The sequence below is a fragment of the Anas platyrhynchos genome, chromosome 5 (assembly GCF_047663525.1).
Source record: "Anas platyrhynchos isolate ZD024472 breed Pekin duck chromosome 5, IASCAAS_PekinDuck_T2T, whole genome shotgun sequence".
Classification (NCBI taxonomy): Eukaryota; Metazoa; Chordata; class Aves; order Anseriformes; family Anatidae; genus Anas; species Anas platyrhynchos.
This window is the reverse complement of record NC_092591.1, coordinates 48647892-48669406: the sequence shown is the minus strand read 5'-3', so window position 1 is coordinate 48669406 and position 21515 is coordinate 48647892. Positions and strand designations below refer to the sequence as shown.

The following is a 21515-nucleotide window of genomic DNA, read 5'->3' as shown; positions in this document are numbered from 1 at the left end:
GTGGAAATGCCATTTACATGATATGGGTTACTGGAAAGGAAAACAGGCAACCACCCACCCATGGCTGAAGGTCCAGTTCCTCAGAGCAAAATTTTACCAGTGAATTAGGAAACGAGGTTTATATTTACAACACAAACTTACCAAGTCTCAATTTCGCGTACCCTGCTGCTTCCTCAGTGGCGCACAGTAACACCTTAAGCGCCTTACGCACCTTCGCAGTTCACTAGGGCCCCATTAGAGCCAAGCTCTTTAATCCCCTAACCCCCTGGCTTGGCCTGGGCCTGGGGCTGCCGCAGCCTGTGGCCGTGCCGTTGCCAGGGCCGTGCCGAGCCGTGCCAGCCCCGCCGCTCCGCCCCGGGGGCGGGCCGGGCTCTGTGGCACCGCCGCCCCCCAGCCCCATCGGCAGACGGTGCGGGGCTGGAAGGCGGCGGGGCGCGGAGCCGGTGAGGGCCGGGGGCTTGGGGCTTGGGGCTGGGGGCTGGGGGTGCGGAGGGGCCCTGGAGGGAGGGAGGGAGGCGTAGGGCGGGGGCAGCGTTGTTGGGGCGGCACAAAGCCTGGCAGCCCCCGGCCTGAGTCACGGCACCGCACTGCGCTATAGCGGGACGCGGGGAGCCGAAATCCACCCCCCCCCCTCCCCCTTTCAGGGGGCTGCTTCTCCCCGCGGTGGTCCTGGGCGCCGAGCCGAGCCGCAGCAGCCCCCCGGGAGCGGCTCTGCCCGCAGGGACTGCGGAGAAATGGAGAAATGCTGCTGCTGCTGCAGCCACAGCGCCCAGCTCTAGAGAGGGGGCTTGCTGGGGGGAGTCCTGCCTTGCTCCTGAGCCGTGCTGTGCATCGCAGGCTGCAGCATTTCTATTTATATAAAAAAAAAGCTGCAGTTTTTGTGGTGGGTCGTCTCTCTGCAGTACAGGAGTACAGGAAATAAGACTCCTTTCCCCCCCCAAATTAGATACGTCAGTAGGGTTACTGGTGACAAAGCTATTCTGCTGGCTGTGATGACTTTTATTAACCTGCCTTACGTTGTTCTGGTCATGGCTTGGTGGCTGCTACAAGGACTTCTGTATTTTCTGCTTCTGCTGTTCTTGTTTTTTCCCTCAAAACTCTACGCGTTTATTTGTCAGGTCAGTCGTGTGCTGTAATAATGGCTCTTAGCAGAGCTGCTGTACTGTAAATGCAATACAGAAAAATCTGTTCAGAAATGAACAAGGGGAAAAGTTACCTGAATACAGACGGGCTTATGTTTTGGGCCATTATGCCTGAAGCTCTGCTCCTGCACACGAAAATCTCTACCCGTGGTGAAGTACTGGTTTTATTTAAGTGGTCAGCAGACTTGCATTGGCTCAGGTGCTCCCCGGATTCAATTCCTGGCACTGCTCTGCGTCTGGTGAAGGCCAAAAGGCAAAACTGCCGTGCTCTGCTGACAGCACAGTGTGGCTGAGGGCTCCGCTGGGATGGCGCGGTGCCGAAGGATGTTCTTGTTGCGGTCAGCTCTCGCTTCAGCCGCCAGCCTTGCTGTAACAGCCGGGCTAACGGCACTCCTGCAGATTGGTGCCGCTTGTGGGAAGAGCCTCTGGATACAGGATCTTGGAAGGCTCCTCACAAAGTTGTTTACCCTGGAAAAAATCACATCCCGCATCTGAAGGGTTTTATTTTTAACGTCAGCAATTAACAGAGGAAAAGAGTTTCTTTCTTTTTGTCAGTAGAAAAAATAACTAGACATAAGATGCAGTAGGATTTAAATAATGCTTTACAACAAAACCATCCTTTGAAGTTCACAGGCAATGTTTTGGAAGGAAAAATTCCATCTCGATGTGATTATGGCCTGCCACACCAGGCTCTTAACTGCATATAGAAATAGTTTCAAGCAATATGAACACAGTTAAGAGCAGCAATGCGAGTGCTTCGTTGTGGTCTTATCATAAGTGAGATCTGTTATCTGAATTCCTGGAATTCATGTGACTTCCAAATCCCACTTGATCTTTGAAGGTAAATATGTCCCACGTCCTTCTACCTCACGTGCTGGTCCTTCTCGCGCCCGTGCCTACTTGTTACTTAGTCTGAAGAGCCTGTTCTCTGCAATAGCAGGGATGTTTTAGCGCTAGACGCTGCTGTCTGTAGCTCATTCTCTGCGTGCAGATGTCTGTCTGGCAATTCCTGCTGCCGTCGGAGTTACTGAAGCCTGACCTTCCCGTCTTGCTGCTCCTTGCAGATGGCAGCTGTTGTGGAAGACGTGAGCCATGCCTGAGGTCCCATGGTGTGTAATTGCTTGTGCCAGCACCTCAGTGTGCGTTTGGGCAGGGCTGGCAGGAGTATGGGGAGAGGAGGAGCAAATGCCTCCTTAGGGCAGCCGGATCTGTGCTGAGATCTCCCTGAGAGAGGAAGGGAATGCGGTCTGGCTCCAGGGTTATCGCTGAATTAATGTAAAAGCAAAGGCATTCAGACCTAAGCAATTAGGTGCACTTGCAGAAGGTTGCTGTTGAATTAGTGAGGCCCATTGGGTGGTGCGATAAGCAGGAAGAGAGCAGGCTGAGCAGCGGCCTGCCAGGGGCCTCCGGTGGCTGTGCTCTGAATAAAATCCCTGTTCTGAGAAGGTGCAGAGTCACTCCTCGCTCTTCTTCTGTGGCTTCTCTCGACAGTGACTTCATGAAAAAGGAGTCGAGTTTTGAGACCTTGATTCCTCACCATATGTTTTGCCAGTTCTGTGTCGACTTTTAATATAATAAACGTTTTAAATCTGTTTATGCCTCCAAACTAGGGAGGAACCATGATCAAGATGAATTGTATCCTGTTAACCGTCTGCATCATTCTGGTTGCTTTTTGTAGTTCAGGTGAGTACAAAGGAGGCTCTTTGCTGATGCAGTGTTATGACAGTGTGTGAAGAAATCATGGAAACTATGTCTGGGAAGGAAAAAAACAAGAAAGATCTGCATTATTTAATACCACTTTTGGGAATGAGAGTAACCTTATAAACAGGACAGAGTTTCTGTTGCTTTGGTCAGAATAGAGATGCATAATGTGGCAACAAAATGTTCGATTTTGCTGATGGAATATTGAATTCCTGTGGTATAAATTGGAAACTAGGTGTATAGCATGAGGGAGAAATGAAATGAAATAAAAATAAAAAAAAAAAAGGATAGAATAAAATTCTGATAGAAGTATCTTTTGTCTGTCAGTTTGGAAAATGTAATTTTTAAGGTAAAAGAAGCAAAATTTTAATACATTATTCTGCAGGTGACATGAAGATGAGTATATTTTAAAATGATACAAGTACATGCTTCAGAATCTTACTTTCAAAATTGCCAGTATCAATATCACAGAATCACAGAATCATCTAGGTTGGAAGAGACCTCCAAGATCACCAAGTCCAACCTCTAACCTAACACTAATGCTTGTACATTTCGTCTGGAGTCTTTAGTTTACCAACCATGGATATGTTTTGTGACAGGTAGATGCAGCTAGTGTTCTTCCATTTTTCTTATTAATGCTGATAATGTTTCAGCACTTTATTATTCAGTAAAGGTAAAACCTTGTCTTCTTAGGTTATGCCCTAAGGTGTTACCACTGTGAGAACAGCCCTTCCTTGTGCAAGACCAATAATACTTGCTTATCAACTGAAGATGCTTGCTTGCAGATGAGATTTGGTATGTATGCTGTCCTACAGACTTAAAGTAAACATGGTTGTATCAATTTTCGGTGTCTGTGCACTTCTAATCTGGCCATAACAAGCATTTTTAGCCTCATGCAGAAGACGGCTTTGAATGCAAACATGAAGGTCGTGCTTGTAGTGAATTGACATATTTTGACTTGAAAGCAACTGATAAAGATGACGATGATTTAGACAGTTGATTTATATGTGTACTAGCACATGCATAAATATCAGTATATACAGATAAAGGAAAAAAGCAACACAGTAGAGGCTAGAAGAAAAAGCAGACAGCATTGACTTTAAAATACAAAATGTTTGTCTTGAATTTGTCACATTTTAAAAACAGATAAAGCATGCGTAACTTGTACAATAAACTCGCAGCTAAAGACTTGGTCTTTTTAAAAATTATTTAAAAAATTATATTTTCCTGGGTGTGAATTTATCTGCATCTAAGGAACATGGTCAAGGATATTCAGGGGCATGGAGTTACTTTCCTAGTTGTTGAATAATGTTTGACTGTTGCTCTGAGTGACAGTGTATTCATTGGAAAACTAGAATATCATAAAAGGAACTCACTGTTTATTGAATTTGTAGCTGGCACACGTTTTACTTTAGACTTTGACTAAGGAGTCATAAGGGTAACCTCATGAAAGCATAGAGGGGAGAAAACTGTTTACTGAATTTGAAGTTAATTGTGGTCATTCTAAGGTTTATCATTTTTAATGTAAATATAGGGTTTATAGGGTTAATATGATGCTAGATAAATACTTCAGCTGAAGGCCATTTTAGCTCTGTAAAAAAGTATTTAGTTGTCTCTCTGGAGTCCTGGAGTTCGCATTCTGTTTAAATGGCAGAAATGAAAATGTGGCAATCCTCCCAGACTTCCTTTGGATTGTGATTTACTCAGCACAGCCTTGTAATTGTTTTTTTTTTTTTTTTAACAAAGAGATTCTGAAGCTAATAACCGTCTAGTTGGAGGTCCCCCAGTGGCCAGGCAAAATGACTGCTTGGCATTGTGCACCTTGTAAATGAAGATGTTTGCAATCCTATTTTCCTGCCGGAGAGCCTGATGCATATGTGCAAGGTATACAGAAATGGACCTGCCAGCACTGCACTAGGTCATCTCCGGCAGCTGTTGTCCTAGTGCAGTTCCCTTGAAAGTGAAATACTGAGTGAAGTGAAATAATTTCTCATTTTCCCAGCTGATTCCCTATGCCATTGAAAGACTGTCGTGCTGTCTTTGGACAGCAGGAGCAAGTATGGAATGGGACTGCCATCTTCCTGGGACAGTCCTTGCTAAAGGTTCAGTTCTGGTGTTCCGGGGAATAGGTGAGAAGAAGGGAAGGCTCTTCTGCTCTTCAGGCTGTGTCTTCCACGTGTTGCATGTAGAAATGAAGCCAGTCACGTGTGATGGGACTTGCCTTCAGCACAAAAATGAGCTTGAGTTACTGGACTTGCTCTGAGCTTGGTGGAGGCAAACACTTGGACTGCAGGACAATGCAAGAGCTGCACAGTGAATTAGCAGACAAGTTGAGTTAGGTTATGTGTTATCTTTGTCTGGCAGGAGGCCCAGAGGAAGAATGGTTTAAGCTCTAACCGCATATCTCCCAGAGTGTTGTTTAGTCTGAATGTGGAGCACTGGTTAGCTGGGCGCTATATATATATTTTTTAATAAAAATAAGTAATTTGTATTTACATATGAATTTTAAATATATATAACATGTATCTTTTAGCCATATGTACATATACAAGAGCGTGCTGTGGATACAGGACTACAACTTTCTATCAATATTTACACTACCAAAGTCCTAGTGAAATCACATTCAGAAACTTAAAAACAACCGGAGAGGGGAAAAAAAAAGCTTAAAAAAAAAAAAAAGCGAGTACATTGTCTAGACAGTGATTCTCTCTCCATACCAAAAATTGCATTACTCTTAATCTGTTTAATTATTTTGCAGGTAAACTGAGAACGTCCTCCTGCTGGAAGATGTCCCAGTGCAATGTGAATGACATTGCTGTATTCTACCAGTTGGATAATTTTGAATACTTTTGCTGCCAACAAGACTTGTGCAATGAGAGCACAGTTACTGCAGTTAACAAAGCAGCTTTCAGTATTGTCTCTGTAATGACCATGTTATGGATGCTTCTGTAATAACCATTATCTATGCTGTACTTCCAAGCTGAAATTATACAAAATCATTAACTCTTTCCTGAATTGCACTTCTTGCATTTTCAGTTCCTAACCGGACTGAAGCTTGACCTTTTAATTTTGAATTCTATGTTTTTTTTTAAGGCTACATCTGTTAAACTACTGTTTCCATTCATGTGAAGGAGGACTTGTATTGTTAATGTTTTAGGGAATTCAGGAGTTTTGCCATGCCATCTGCATGGGGAAAATACCTTGTTCTGAAATAGTGTCATCTTGTGGAGAACCTGAGTAAACTTCAGTGGGTTAAGTGGAGAGGAAGGATTGCGGTAGGTCTTGAGCCAGAAAACTGTCCCATTGTCCCATAAATTTTAATTATTTTTCATCGGGATTTCTGGTTTTTTTTTTTTTTTTGATGTTACCTTTCTCATACACCAAGCAGTGTGTTTACCCTCAACACAGAAAGTGTTGGATCATAAGTATAAACTTGCTGTGGTGTTCATGACAAATGCTGAAGTATTTGATTTCAAGTGATGTAGACTCTTTGTTCCTGTCATTGTAACATTTTATCTTTCTTTTTTCAAGCCAGTAACATAACAGTCAGTATGACTACTTTGGAAGAAAGCATCTAAATTTCTTAAAACCAAAACAAAATTAATGCTATAAGTGGGGAATGCACTTCCTCTTTTTATATTTCTGTGAGCATGCAGACAACATATGCTAGCTTCCTTTCTAGGCTTTTTTTTTTTCTTTTAGTTTTGCTTATATTTTTTTAAAAGTCTAGGATTTAAGCTAAGCATGTGCTTTGCACTGAATATTTCTCGCTATACTGAAAGTTGTTTATAAAATGCTAAGGAATTAAAATGACACAACTTGTTTACTTTCCCATATAATTAGCTTTTGCTTTTTTGAAAACATGGGCAGGTAAACTTAATCCTTAAAGCTTCCACATAAGAGTATTAAACAAAAATTTAGAGAACTTTATATTTTGACTTTTATGCAACTCTAAATGCCAATCAAAATATATGTATATTTATACAGCATGCAGAAAAAACACTCAGTTTTATGTGTACAACTTCCAGAGCTCGAGCACTCTGCACATTGTTCTGACTCAGTGGTGGAGACAGACCTTTGATGCTTCCCCTGGACTTAGGGAGCCTCTCAGTTGAGTACAATGTGAAATTTTCCTTTGTCTCGTTTGGAACTCTTAGCATATTCCTGCAAGAGTCACGGTCCGTTTCCAATGACATATTCTCTTTCTGAGGACCCTAGCTAGTGCTGTCCAGGGCACCAGTGACACCAGCTCACTCAGTCATAACAAAGGCAGGGGACAGCACTGTATTACTCCAAACCATCGTGTATTCTGCAGTGCATCTTTTGGTTAAGCTTATCTTAGCTATGAAAGCATCCTGGGATTTCTCTGATCACTCAAAATATGAAAGCTATGCTGTCTTTGATTAATAAAAATTCCAGAAAAGAAAATGTGGAGAGTGTGGTTATTTAACAGCATGCTACTTAGAGCTGAACATAATTCTAGTTGTTTCTGTGTGGGATACATCCATGCTTCACATCCAGTGGCTCTTGATAAGAGCAAGCCAGACTTCTCCCACTTTTACCTGGAGATTGCTGCTCCCTGGGGTAAGTTAGTTTTGGCAGAGCCATTATTTGCTTTACAGAGCTGTTACACCTAGTGGTATCTGGAGTACTGGATAACTTGACACTGTTGCCTGGTGGGGTTTTTGATTATCTAAGTTGTTTGCTCTGTTCTAAATTACTGGCACAATTAAAACCTGTTTCTTAAAATACTTTTATTTATTTTTTTTATATCCATAATTTATACACTAATAGACATCTAATCATCAAAGAGTATTCTCTGCATCTCCTCAATGTTCATTGCTCTTGTAGCCATTACTCCTTTTTTCTTGGGCAAGGGTTTACAAAGGAGTTATTTTTCCCTATAAGCATGTGAACAAGGAGATAAGTAATGGAAGCTGCAGTAGCAGCAATCAGGGCATAGAGAAATTCATTCTTGTGATCTGTCTTTGCCTGAATTCCTCCCTCATTCTGTTTTCCATCTTATACTTGGTGTTTTCCTTTGAAGGGAGCTTGGGCATGGAGAGTTTGGAAGCTCTGTGGTGATGATGGGAAGGTGGAGCCGAAACACCTGGTTGGTAGGAATTTTGCTGTATCTTGTCTCAAGTCATTCTCTGGTTATCCCACTCATAAATGATAAGGTGGGAGGGAGGTCTCCATGCTATTCCAGGATGCAGGAAATTCTGAAAAGAAGATGATATATGGAAAAAGAAGAGAGGTAGAGCAAGCAATTTCCTCCCATCCCATGTTGGGATGAGAGAAATAAGGAGGCTAAGAAGTAATGAGCTTTTATTTTGCAAAATGTGGGGGAATTCCTAAGGCAATAAATTAGTTCCAGCAGAGCATGCACATGAAGTAAGTTGGTATTACGCTAACTGGGGCATCTGGATACTGTTGTTATATAAATATTAAAGGCACCGGGTAACAGCAGTATTTCTCCAGCTGGGAGAGAGCAAAATGTGTCCGAATCGCCACGTGTCTCTGAAGGACTCGTATCTTGCTGGTATTCAGCCTTAGGCCTGGAGTCATAACAAGGAAGTTTGGCCACAAGACGCACGTAAACATTAAAACCAGTTATTTGTAAAATGTCCATGTTTCTTCCCTCAGAAAAAAGTACATTGTACTTTCTGACTTGATAACTCAATTTCAAGATTGCACTAATGGGACCTTGATGCGGCGCCCTGCATTTTAGAGAAGGAGAACAGAGCAGCTAATTTGGCTGTGGGATCCCAGAAGGAAGCAGGTGGTCATTTCTACTCCCATCTTTCCAAGAACAGTTTATCTTTTATTGGGTTAAAAGATAAGGCAGATGTGCAGATGAGACTATGAGTTTATATGTTGTGTTGATTACTACAGTAAGGACAGCTCATATAGCATAGGAAAAACTGTTCTGGAGCCTAGAAAAGTGAAAATTTAAGAATGCTTTTGGTTTCTTAAGTGGAATGAATAAAAAATGTTTGGAGCAAAGTTGCAGATAAGGACGTTTACTGAAGTTAGGAACTAATTTTGAAGAGTCAATTAATAAATGATGGGTATAAAAAGGGTTAATGTGAAGCAGCAGGTTCCTAAAGACAGACTGTTCCCCAGGCAACTCTAATATGCACATCCCAATATATGAGAGTGGAAAATTCCGTGATTCTGGCCTACTGCAGAGACTACAGGGCTGGCTGTACTCAGGAGCCTATCTTACTTTACATGTAAACCTGTTATATCTACACCTTCTTCCATATGTGTCATTCTTCTACTGATCTTCTTTATTTTTCCTCAAAACCCTACATGTTTATTTGTAAGGTCAGTAGTGTGATATAACAGTTGTTAGCAGGGCTACAGTATTGATATACAATGTAGAAAAATCTCTGTTCAGAAATGAAGGAGGGGGAAAAGTTACCTGAATATCGATGGACTTACATTTTGGACTGTTATGCCTGAAGCTCCCCTCCTGCACACACACATACACACACAAAACAAAAACAAACTATGATCAATTATTGGTTTTATTTAAGAGGTTATAAATCTTGTGTTGACTCAAATACTCTCCGGATTCAATTCCCAGCACCACTCTGAGTCTCGTGAAGTTGCTCATGGCACACTGCTGCTGTTCAGGAAGAGGGGTAACTCCACCCTTACTCACGGGATGTGTTTGTTTTGATGTTTGATACAAAAGTCATTTATACCATTTTGGTGGCTAAGGATGATAATGAAGCATGTTCACTCCTGTTATTCCTTTCTGACAGCTACTCAGAAATGCTAATTTTTGGCAGGTTATGAGACCAGTGAGGCTATGGAGACACTGCAGGATGGGACTAAAAAGTTGCACGTTCAGTGGGCGGAGGTTGTGGTTGGGTGCACTCTTATTTGTTATGGAGAGGGCTGCAAACCTAAACAGACTGAAGCAGGACATAATGCAAACATGACTGTTTAACTTCTGTGCTAGTGGATGCATCAGAAGGACTAATTTGTGAGTGTAGTAATGATGGTACTGGCTTAAACGTTTCTGTTGCTGATTAAGGATCCAGTTTTTGTTTGTGTTTCACTGAAATGAGTTTCAGCACAGCATTTTTGGAATGCCAGCTAGCCCAACTCTGTTTTGAGGGTGTAACACAATGTTATTGTTCCCATGTGTACGATTGCCAAAGAACCCTTTATTCTTGAGAGCATTCACTCATGCAGTGCTGGGAAGCCTGTGGTCATGACGTTATGGAGAATTTCAGTGGGAAGTGTCTGTGGGAGCTCCCAGCTTCGCATTGTACTGGCCCAGTAGTTGCAGTGACAGTGCTCTCGCTTTGTCTTTTTTGGCTGCAGCCATCTCCAGGAGAAATGACCAGGCACTCCTGTAATAAACAGTGTTGAATCATAAGAAGCTAGCTGTGAATTGGAAAAATGGACATAGTCGCTGGTCATGCTGGCAAAGCTGTTTTGCCTCATCTCCAAGCAACTTCAGACAGAGCAGCTCAGGTTACAGCAGAGCTGGAGTCCACTCCATGCTCATGCTAACGTTCCCAGAGATGCTGATGTTTTCCAGAGGACTTCAGACCCTAATCATCAGCTGTCATGTTACTGGGAAGTTAAGGCATAAATGAGAATACAGGCACCATTATATTCATTTAGCTTGTAATCAGAAATGAATGAAGAAAGTGTGCAATGTTGTACCAGAAAGAGATTAAAAAGTGATTGAATTGACAATCAGATCTTGAAGTTTAATCCCATTTAAACACGAGCAGTTTGTTTATTTGTTTGTTTTCCTTCTTGTCTCTGGTCATTTTGATTTTGTAGTCTGCTGTAAATAAAGCTTCTTGCTCAATGTGCTGGTATGTATGAACAGGTGCTTATTTTAAAAATGCTAGGTCTGTAGCTGGGCCACACCAGCAGCCACAGAGTGCATGATGCGGCTAGGGAGCAACAGTTTGCATGCAGAAAAATGCACTGGAGAAGGAAAAACACGACAGCTGCTGGTCAGGCACACAAGGTACGGCTTCCTTTTGCATTATTGTGGTGGCTTTCCACTTAGAAAAAGGACTTCAAACCCATCCTCAACGCCCGCCTGCCCCGGGAGCCATTTTCCCCCGGGGAGCGCCGTTCCCGTCCCCTCTGCTCTCCCTTCCCCTCAGCCCCGGGGCTCCTCCGCTCCGCCCGGTGGCGCTGCCGGAGCCGCCTGGCGCTGGGCTGGGCCGGGCCGTGCTGCCGAGCCCGGGGGAGCTGCCGAGGCGGCGGCGGAGGAGGAGGAGGAGGCAGCGGCGGCGGCTGAGCCCGGCCCGGCCCGGCCCGGCCCGGCCGCCCCCCGGCAGGTGAGTGGGGCCGCACGGCGCCGCCTCCCCGCTGGCTGCGGGGGGACGCGGGGCCCGCCCGGCTCTACGGGGTGGTGGTGGCGGCGCTGGGCCCGAAGCCGGCCCCGCAGCCCCGGCTGCAGCCTCCGGGGGTGGCTGGGGCGGGGAGGGGGCCCCGGCTGCCTGCTCCCGGCACCGCGTCCCCGGAGGTCCCATGGCAAAGCGGGGACCCCGCTAAAAAGGGGCCGGGAGGAGGCTCCTGCCCACCCCCCCTGCACCTGCCCCATTGCACCTGCCCTTTGCTGCAGGCCCTGTGCTCCTGCTTTATGTCTCTGCTGATGGAGGCCAGTTCCTGCAGGAGGCGAGGGTGTTGGGCCCAGCAGGGGGATTGGTTTCTAGGGGAAAGTGTGATCTTGTTGAGAAATAGCTGCGTTATTTGCACAACAGCTATATAAATGTTAAATTCTCTTGGTTCGGCAGGAGGGTTGATGTCCTGGCAGGCCATCGCATAGGCAGATCTATGGGTAAATGTGAAATGTGCAGTTGCAGTGAGGAAACATACCTGAAAATGCTTTGCTTTCAGTGTCCGTGTTTAAAGCACAGTCATTCTAGGAAATACATCTAAAATAATAAAACACTTGCCTAAGTTTTCACATACTGCTATTGGGAGCCTTTTTACTGCTGCCCTGTTAAAAGAAGAGCACGGGGGCTACCATTACATCCCTTGGCAGTAAGAGGAGAGGATGCTGCCTGTTTTCTAATATAGTCTTTCTGCAAGAGCAGAGGGAAAAGACCTTCTGTAGCACCTTTGTAGTGAGACCTCAAATGAGTGCTCTTTGAAGCTATTATACCAGAATGACTTTGAACAGACGTGGGGAAGGTTAGGCAAATGTGTGTAGTTCTGTGGAAGTCAGGGGACTGTTTGTCAGCATTCCTAATCATCTGAGGAGGCGTTTGTAACGTCACGTTTCTGTAGTCTACCCTGTAGATTGTTAACTCTCAAGCTGTGGGGGTTCTTTGACCACCTAAGTATGACCTGCTGCTGAAATGTGTCCCCGTCTGCTTTTGTGCGCCCCTGATTGCCTCTTGTGGTAGGCCCTGTGTTTGCCTGACTCAGGGAAGCAAGCAGGCCTGGAAGCTATCCAGGTGAATACACGGTTAGTACTTTTTTATAGCTGGATTTGGCTGCAGCTAGAGCTGGACAAAGAGAATGGAAGAAGATGAAGCCACAGCTGCCAATGGGACTCTCCTCTTTGGTTGCATCCTGTTGTGTTAAGAGCTGAAACCTCAGCTGTACTTTAAGCATCAGGAGTAGCTGGTTTTGTAAAATTCAGCAGTCCTTTGTTTTATCTCCTGGAATTTGTGTAGGGTTCAAGTGTCCTGCCTGTTGTTCTTCAGTGAAGAAGAGATCAAGGGAAATGAACGTATAGTGCATGGCAAAGAATGATTATCAACACAGCGGGATATGCAAGATGAAGAGTGGGATGAGATACACTGGCAGCGATGAAACAGTGTGGGACATTGAAATTGAGGACAAGCAATCTGAACTTACTGGGGAAAGACGAATGATCTATCACAGCAAAAACTTCCCAGAGAATATAGTCACAGAGGATTTGGATTCCCTGCTTCTCTTATACTTGATAACCGGTAGTGCTATGTTCAGGAAGTAGGCTGCCAAAGATAACTGGTGGTGCTATGTTCAGGAAGTAGGCTGCCAAAGGAAGGAAAATGATGATAGGCAACTTGGTTAAATTCTGTTTAGGCGATCCTGCAAGCAGAAGGGACTGTGCTGAGCGTTCCAATTGCAGCTCTGCCATCTTCGGTGCTCTAATTGGCTGTCTATATAAAAAAACGAAAAATCATCATTGGTTGACTTTATGCTGGCTAAGGGAAGTCTGTTCAGTTTTGTTTCCCAGCTTGATTTGGAAAGCTTGTCAATATTTACTATCCGTTGTATAAACAAAAACACATCAGAAGGTAGCAGTTGAGGTATTCAGGTAGGAATGCTGGCACGTGAAGTGACCAAAAGTGATTGCATCAGTCAAAGCTGTAAATGAGCTAAAATAGCCATTAGTAAAATGGAAATGCGCTGTGATTACATCTAGTGAGTCATTTTACTCCACTTTGTACATGGGTAACCCTTTAATGTGTCTGGAAATGAGCTTTTTGCAGAGAGCAGATTTGATGTTACAGCTCTGGAGGAGTTATGGGTGGGGTTTCTACTTCTAAGTTGTATAATTTCTGTCCCCAAGCCCGCAGCTTGCTTGTTGATTTTAATGTTAGAAAAGATTCTTAGCGTAATCCATTTTGACCTTTGTAGATAACATAGGCCACAGAGTGCACTCTGTGATTCCTGCTTTTAGCATTGAAAATATAACCATCTTTAAAAGCAGTCTCTGCTATCATTCTGCATACCTTTTAAGGAAAGCTATGTGCTAACGTTTATAATAAACTCTTCCAAATTCAGTACCACTGACTGATCTGTGCATACATATTTCAAAAGTATGTAATACAGATTAGAAAGGATGGATTATTTTCCTCTGGATGTTGCTAGTTGAGAGTGAAAATTACTGAAGTACAGCTTTGCTTCTTACTTCATGCTGCTCTTCAGAATTATTATACAGAGGCAGAGCAATATACATTAGTCTGCTCTTAATGTACATCTCCTTGACACAGTTTGGTATTTACTGCATTGGCTATTTTAAAGACTTTGTCCATTTTTTTCTCAGCCAAGCTTGTTGCTGTTGTTCAGTATTGTTCTTATCCTTAGAGCTGCCTTCTACCTACTTGGTCTGTAGGATTTTGCTTCTTAGAGAGCTGTGTTAGAGCCTGTACTTCTGTTTATTGTGAGACTGCAGCTTTCCATGGTCTGAGGCTGTAATTACAGGTATGTCTGGTACGTTGGTACCATTTAGAAATACGTGGTGCTTGGTTCAGAGCAGAAGAAGCAAGGAATGCTTGTTTGCCTGGAGGTTTAGTTGCTAGCATTTAATATGCCGATCAGTGACCTCGGGTTACAACACTCATGTCATTTTCCTGATGAAAGCAGTCATGGCAATTAATGCAGTATGGTGTTCTTTAAGGCTTTCAGTCGTTGTGTAGGGTTTTATAGAAATATGCATTGATATAATCCCTGTCACATTGCAGTGGCAGGCAGAATGTTTAAAGTCAGGTTAAATATTAGTGAACTTTAAGTGGCTCGTATCTTTTATTTATATATGGAAATAGCAACTATGCTGAGTAATACTTATGGCATTTAAATTTTAAATACTTTCTTGGATTTTTTTTGATAGTATTGACATTTTACTAACAACAAGTCTTTAGAAAAGGCATAACATGCATATTTTATACATAATTACATTATTTCTCAGCAGCTAGTAATGTGATGGAGCTGTTAACAAACGCTTAAAGTTAGAATTGAGTATTTTACTTTGAAATACCCAGAGAGAAGGACCAGTTAATTAAAGTTACCTGAGTCACCAACATTTACTAATGTATTGTTTCATTTGTTTTTTCATAGCTATCTTGAAACTATGTGGAAATGGGGTAGTGGAGATGATTCTCCTTCCAAAGCTGTAAGTACTGCATTTCTTTTAAGATAATAATTTCTTAAGAACTTCTGACATACAGAACCCTTAACTGATGATCTACTAATCATATATGTTTGCTCTGTCATAAAGAAGTTGCTTAACTGGTTTCACTGTGATTCACTTTTAGGACTCTAAAAGTCAAGTTGGGTTCTTGCTCGATATTTAATCCTTGCGTAACATGACTACTATATTCATCTTCATTATGCTTAACTTGCTTTAAGAGAGCATCTGTAAGAATTACATAGACTTTATCCCAAGTGTGTGTTTTGCGCATAGCATGTTACTAAAATATTTTGTTGCCACTAGGTTCAGTGACACTACTGCTAGATATTATAATGAAAATCCAGTAGATAAGGAAATCAAGTCCTTGTACATTAAATATGTCAACATACAGTATGGCTATTAATTATTTTTATGGCCTTTTCTTATTCATTCAAAAGTGATGTCATCCCCTCCTCCCTTTTTTTCCTTTAAGTGAACTATTGCTGTAGTTACGTTCAAGTTTATTTTAAGAAATGTCTTATTGATGGAAAGGTGAGGGATATTGAGGGATATTGCTTTTTTATTTTCCCCGATTCCTTAAAAAAATAAAGCTGTGATTTAAAGTCTCAAGTGGAGTTAGGTAGATCTGCTTGAAATTGTTAAAACTTTTTTTTTTTCTTTTTTCATTATTATTCCATACAGATGTTAGATGACTTTCAGAGACAGAGGGGAAAGTTGCTGTTCAAAAGAATTTATAATACAGAAATAGCTATATAAGGATTAAGAAAAGAAAGAAACTGCAAGGAATTTCTGAGATGGCAAAATACAGGGATTACTTGTTTGTGCACAAATGATCAAGTAATTGTAGTGGTCTGACTGAATCATAGTACAATGAAGAGTGTTTCTACACAGATGAAATCATATTATTACAATTATGTTATATGTTCTATTTTACATGGTTTTATATAAACCCTTCTGCTACTGTATCTGACAGACCAGTTCAAAACAGTCTGGTACGTGTCCATACAGTATATGTATGTTTTAACATTGCATTCTAATAAGATTTGCTGAATATGTTTTAAAAAAAGGTGATGGCACAAGGATTATTGTCTGCACTATCTTGCTTGTTCAAAATATGCTTAATGTCTGCAGGCTGCAGGGTCACAAGATGCAGGAAACGTGTCGGTGACAGATTTGACTGAACAGCTGACAAGTACTGAACAGCTGGTAACTCAGCTAAAGGAGCTTGTCCGAGAGAAGGATGCTGAGCTTCGAAATAAAGATAATCAGTTAAAGGTACCGTGTATATATTTTTGTCAAAGACACAGTTTAAAAAAAACCACATCAGTCCTGTTTATCATATGCTGTTCTTGTAGACAAGTTTAACAGTCAGTTATAAAAACTTCAGGAACCCAAGGAAGCATTGGTTACAATTAGCTGTTGTTTCCTGGGCATTACAGCTTTTTGCCAATGCATCTTCATAGAATCACTTAGATTATCAGGTCCAACCGTTAACCTAACACTGCCAAGTCTGGCACTAAACCGTATTCCTAAGCACCACATCTACACATCTTTTAAATACCTCCAGGGACAGTGTTCCAAAATTGTAATTGAATTTGGATATTGCACAGGCAGCAGTCTCTTCAGGGGAAAGATTATTTTTTTTTTGTAATTACTTTAGATTTATGTTTTTGTTTCTCTTTTTTTTTTTTTCTTTTTTCTTTTTTAAATGGGAGACTTGAAGGATGCAGTTGTTCAGGTAGCTAATTTAAGCCCTTCATGACTCTAATGTTTGTAGGAGGAGAGAGAATCTGCTGATGCCAAACTTTCCAAAGTGAAGCTGCAAAACAAAGCCAAGGTTGCATCATTAACCTCACAACTGGAAGAACTTAAGAAACAGTTAGCAGCAGCAGGAGGGTTAGAGGAAAAAGCAGAACAAAAAAAGGTAAGTGTCTTTACATTTGAAAGTAGACATGTTATTGTGCTGGACTTGCATATGGAATTGAAGTCCAAATGTTGAGCTGAGTCAGGTTAGGATTAAGGTAGACTTTGTAGCTGCTGTCTGTCCATCTGTGTGTTTCTATCTAATTCTTTTTATCTTTCTATAGAAATTTAGGAAATCGTACATTCCTTTCAAATTGTTTTATTAAAAAAAAAATCTTACTGGTTTTCATCTTATTACTGGCTCAAACTCTTAACACATGAAGATAAGCTTTTTGAGAAGAAATAGAAACACGGCTAGCTTGTTATTTAAATATCAAAGACAATAATGGAAATATAAGAATGGCCTTGGTAGCAAAATTTAGAGTAAGAGTAGTAATTTCTCATTTAAGTTACAATTGTTTTACCATGAACAAAGATTTTTAAATTTGTTTTTATTAATGCAGTCATGTTAGTAGAGATTTTCTTTAAAGTAGTATATTTTAATGACATACAACTTATAACATAACTGTAGTGAGACTTCAGTATTTTTTAAAAATATGATAAAGTGGAATAAAAGCAGATCAGTCTGTTGAAGTTCCTGTGTGTCCTCAAAAACATGCAGTGGCTAATTATTTACATCTTACCAATTTTTCTAGGAAGACATAGTTTTAGCAATTGGGTTTGATTTCTTTTGTAATGGCAGGCCGTTTCTATAATCCAGTAGTTGTACCTACTGAATTCTGATTGGAAACACTGTGTTTAGGAGGAATTCAGTTAACTTCGCCCCCCAATATTTTTTTCTTTTTCCTGAGTTATATTGGTTATGCGTGCCAGATTGTGTGGGTTACAGTGGCCAGAGGAAATGAATACCATTTTTGTACGTTTCAGTCCACCTTGCATAATTAATAATTACCATCAATAATTTAAATATTAACATTTTTACTAGTTTGATAAAAATACTGTGCCTGCTTTGTTTAGCTTCTACTTGGAATACTTAATATATAAGAGAATGGGAATACAAACTACAAGACCACTTTATTTCACCAGTATTGTCTGAACAGGTAGAAGTAATGAAGTCAGTCTCTACTTATTTATGGAATGTGAAAATCCCTGTTTTTGCAGGCATCAAGAGATGGTGACCAGGAAAATGCTGCAGCAAATCGTGGGAAAATATTGGTGCTGAGAAGGAGAATTGAAGAACTAGAATCCCAGATCACACAAAAAAATGAAGAGCTACAAAAAAAGGTGGTGTTTTATATGATGCTGAGTATATGTTTTTTCACATCTGTGGTGTAGGATTATATTTAAAGACTAAAGAGATATTCTGAGAAAGTTTTGGGTTGAGAAAACAGAGGTTATGTGCTACAACCTGCCTGAACAAATACAGTGAGAATTCTTTCATTGTGTTTTCAGTTAACATTGTATCCTCAAGCATGCTTTTAATAGTAGTTTGAAAATAAATAGGAAAGGAAACACTGTATGAACTGTGTGGGTTAGTTATCTTTAAGTCTTCTTTTGAATTTGAATTAAAATGTTTTGCTTCAGTTTTGCTTGTTGCAAAAATAGCTAATGACAGGAAGAAATACAAAGAATGATTTTGCGTTACAGTTTGTAACAGTGATGTATTTTGTGGACGTTATTGTTGACTGGAAGGTGGCAGGAAAGTGAGTACTGCAGAATTTCAGAGAGAAACAGGCTCAGTCATTAAATGTTAGAGTTAAAATTGAACCAAATTATAAATATGATTGTAATTTTTTCTGTACCCTAAAATAGGTACTATGGTGGTGATGCAAACTGTGCTAGAGATACAGATTACATGTAGTGTTGTCTTTTCATTTTCAGAATGCTGAATTGGAGGCTCAGCGCTGTCGGGGGACTGAAATGGATGCCATGCTGGCAGAGAAAGAAAAAAAGTTAGCTGAAAGAGATGCCTATATCATTGATTTACAGATAGCCTGTGGATCAGGTGGTACTGCCAATGAAATACTCTTGCCCAATGAAGAATTGAAGGTATGTTGTCATCTCAGATATAAAACCTCCACAGAGGTTTCAAAGAATTAAACAGTTCTGATGTTGTATGGTTGATCCTTCTCTGAAGCACAAATTACCAGCAGTTATTCATGTGACTACAATTTCTTCATTGATTATTTTCATTTATTTTAATATGTATATAATTATTTACTTTAGTCAGTAATAATACTGACTAAATAATAAGAGTTTTACTGACTTTTAAATCTGATGAGAAATTTCACTCAAATTAAAACCAAACCTGAGCTTCTAGTTTAATGTTGCTTGCCTGAGGGAGGGCTGGGTGGTGGGTGTTTTTTCTGGGCCCATTCTTCTAATTTTCTAATGGTTTGCATTCTAAAGAATGAGCTGTCCATTAAAGAATCTTCACTGCAAAGCATGCAGATTCTTGTTCAGAACCTTACCAAGAAGGTTGGAGACAGTGAAGAAAAATGTAGCTTGTTCCAGGAACAGATTGAGAGTCTTAAAACTGTTCAGAGCAATGAAAGAGAACGTTTCCAAGAAATGGAAGCTGCATATATAGAAAATGTAAGTAAACACTCTAGAAATATTTACATTTGTTGGTGGAAGATATGGTTATCTTGACTGTAGTATTGCTATTTCAATAAATGAGAAATGCCATTCTTAATTTTTAGTGATTCTTGAGTTAAGGTCTATATGGCAATCAGATGAAGTAAGAATAATGAAGTAGTCAGTAAGTAGATGGTTTGTACAGATAATTATTGAAAATGAAATTATTGTGCCAAGAAGAATTTTAAGGATGAGGCTGATGTTTGTGCACAGAGGAGATAGTATGACATACTATGAGTGAAGTGAGTTGTGCAGCATTGTGGTTGAAGAACCTCCAAGCCTGTCTTCCTTTTGGCACTACACCTGAAGGTGCAAAAGTGCACGCGTGCAGTGGCTAGTAGTGTTTTGGGGTTATTTAACCATTCTTAGTGTAATGTGGCTGTTTGACGGACCACTTTCATTTGTGCTGTGAGCTAACTGATGCACTTCTTAGCAGGAGAGCATTGAAATACATTGTTTTCCTCCTAACTTTGAAAAATAGGTGGTGGAGTTTGGTATACATAATGGGGAACTATTCTAGAAGTTCGAGGCTGATTAACAGGCCAAGACAAACATCTTTTTTTAAAATAACAATTAAAAAGGAAAAAAAGAAAAAGAAACACCACTTAAAAAGAAAAAAGAATCTAGGGAGCATGTTATCCATTCTTTGGTGTTGATAGCATATCATGATAAATCTGAGATTTAACTTCCAAGGGAGTTTCAGCACAACTGTAAGGAATTTAGATTTTAACGTGATGTGCTTGATCCCTCAGAATTTGTTCTACCATGTATGAAACTATTGATCTCCATATTTCCTATATTATTTGATGCCTGAGTTTATTTTATCTGGTACTTTTGATCCTGAATATTAGCATACCTGTTCAGTAGCACAACATTGCATGTTTTGATAGAAGAAATAAAGAAAAAGACAAACAGCTGAGACTGAAAGCCATTGTGGCTAGCACAATGTGATCACTGAAATACAAATCTGAGTAGGACTTCATGTGAAAAAAAAACCTGCTTATCTTAAAAAAAAAATCTTGAATTTTAATTCAAAATATCATTAGCAAGATTCCAAAAGATACATCTAGTTCTTATAAAAGTAAGATAGCTAACAAAGATGCTGGAAGAAGAATGCAAGTTCTTGAGTAGGAAGAGGTGGCTAGGTTTCAAAGCTATTTGGGCTTATTTGATTTAAACCTGCTAGAAATTATTATGAACAGTGTAATCTTTTAGAAGAAAGAAGTATCAGAATGATAGCATCTTAAAAGGTGTAGATCTGTGGTGTTAAACAAAAATCAGCGTTACAGGCCTTTTCATTTAAAGTTTGTTACTGTAGAATCGAGGCAAATTTCATGCAAGTTGGAGGTTTATGGGCCACTGACTTCAGTAATCAGTCAGTGATTACTGTGTTTACTGGTAAGTGGAAGCAAGAATACATTATCTTGCTGTACCTTTATTTAGACAAGCCAGTGTACTTTTAATGTACCTTTGTGGACTGGTTTCATATTTACTTTCTTCGTGTTTTCAGGTACGTGTATTTCAAAATATAATCCAGGAAAAGGAAAAGGAATTGGAAGCACAGAGAAAAAAACATGAACAGGAGCTCTTTAAATTAGTTGCTAAATCTGATGCAAGTGCTGACCTAGAACAGGTATGTTGCTTTGGAAACTCGGTTGCTTGCTTTGACTTAGATAGTTGTGGTAGTTTAGAAACATGTAATTAATAAGCTCTGTGATGCAGTTCAGAAGTCTGGGTGGGAAACTAAACATAATACTTATTTTTTTTCCTCTGAAAATTTTAATCCCTTTATTGATAGCTTGAGTTTTTTTTTCCTAGCTACTGAAGGCCTTGAAGCAGAAGCTCCATGAAAAGGAAGAAGTCATGCTAGGAAGGACTCAGGTGATAGATGTGCTGCAAAAAGAACTGGATGCCAAGGACCAGCAACTGAAAGTAAGAAATAGCATATATACGCTGCTCAACTCATCAGGTCAATTACAAGTTTCAAAAGCAGTTTGTGTCCAAAAGATAATTCTGCATAAAATACTTAGGTAGCACTCTGGGAGGTTTTGACGTGTGCTGGTAATATAACTGTAATTGTGTGAACTGATACTAATTCCATTTCAATTCAGGAAATAAAGAAGTAAAGCCCGTGAAATATAAAACTGTCAATTCTCCTCCATAGTTTGTCTTGGTTCATTTTGAGAACTTGTTATATAGGGAAGACTTTCTGCTATCAAAAGACTTCAGTTTCTCTAGTTAAGAGAATGGAGTGAGCTCCAAAACTGAGGCCCTTT

General features: G+C 40.6%; 2 protein-coding genes and 1 long non-coding RNA gene across 10 annotated transcripts in view; all 3 read left to right on the top strand.

Annotated features, from left to right (window-relative positions):
* Positions 1-351: 351 nt before the first annotated feature.
* On the top strand, positions 352-7271 carry LOC101804565 (CD59 molecule (CD59 blood group)). Of its 2 annotated transcripts, none has more exons than XM_027458893.3 (4): positions 352-443; positions 2753-2825; positions 3537-3638; positions 5602-7271. In XM_027458893.3, the coding sequence occupies exons 2-4, from the start codon at positions 2762-2764 to the stop codon at positions 5793-5795; spliced, it is 360 nt and encodes a 119-aa protein (XP_027314694.1). In that variant the 5' UTR covers positions 352-443; positions 2753-2761; the 3' UTR covers positions 5796-7271. The 2 variants fall into 2 exon arrangements, with proteins under 2 accessions (XP_027314694.1, XP_071895101.1); XM_072039000.1 differs by lacking the exon at positions 352-443 and adding an exon at positions 2093-2251.
* LOC106018089 (uncharacterized) lies at positions 3645-5549 on the top strand. Its single transcript, XR_001191959.4, has 2 exons — positions 3645-4727; positions 4846-5549. It is a non-coding gene; the product is annotated as an uncharacterized lncRNA (long non-coding RNA).
* Positions 7272-9463: 2192 nt separating the features above from the next.
* Positions 9464-21515, top strand: part of LOC101803508 (uncharacterized) — a 46726-nt gene continuing 34674 nt past the window's right edge. For 2 of the 7 annotated variants that reach the window (XM_072038995.1, XM_072038994.1), the window contains exons 1-9: positions 9464-10848; positions 14667-14721; positions 15871-16014; positions 16517-16663; positions 17764-17886; positions 18484-18651; positions 19012-19197; positions 20750-20872; positions 21058-21171. In XM_072038995.1, the coding sequence (XP_071895096.1) occupies positions 10763-10848; positions 14667-14721; positions 15871-16014; positions 16517-16663; positions 17764-17886; positions 18484-18651; positions 19012-19197; positions 20750-20872; positions 21058-21171 (1146 nt within the window). In that variant the 5' untranslated portion in view covers positions 9464-10762. Of the gene's footprint in view, positions 10849-11014; positions 11168-14666; positions 14722-15870; positions 16015-16516; positions 16664-17763; positions 17887-18483; positions 18652-19011; positions 19198-20749; positions 20873-21057; positions 21172-21515 lie in introns of those variants that run through there. The other 5 variants (XM_072038997.1, XM_072038996.1, XM_072038999.1 and 2 more) reach the window with 3 other exon arrangements.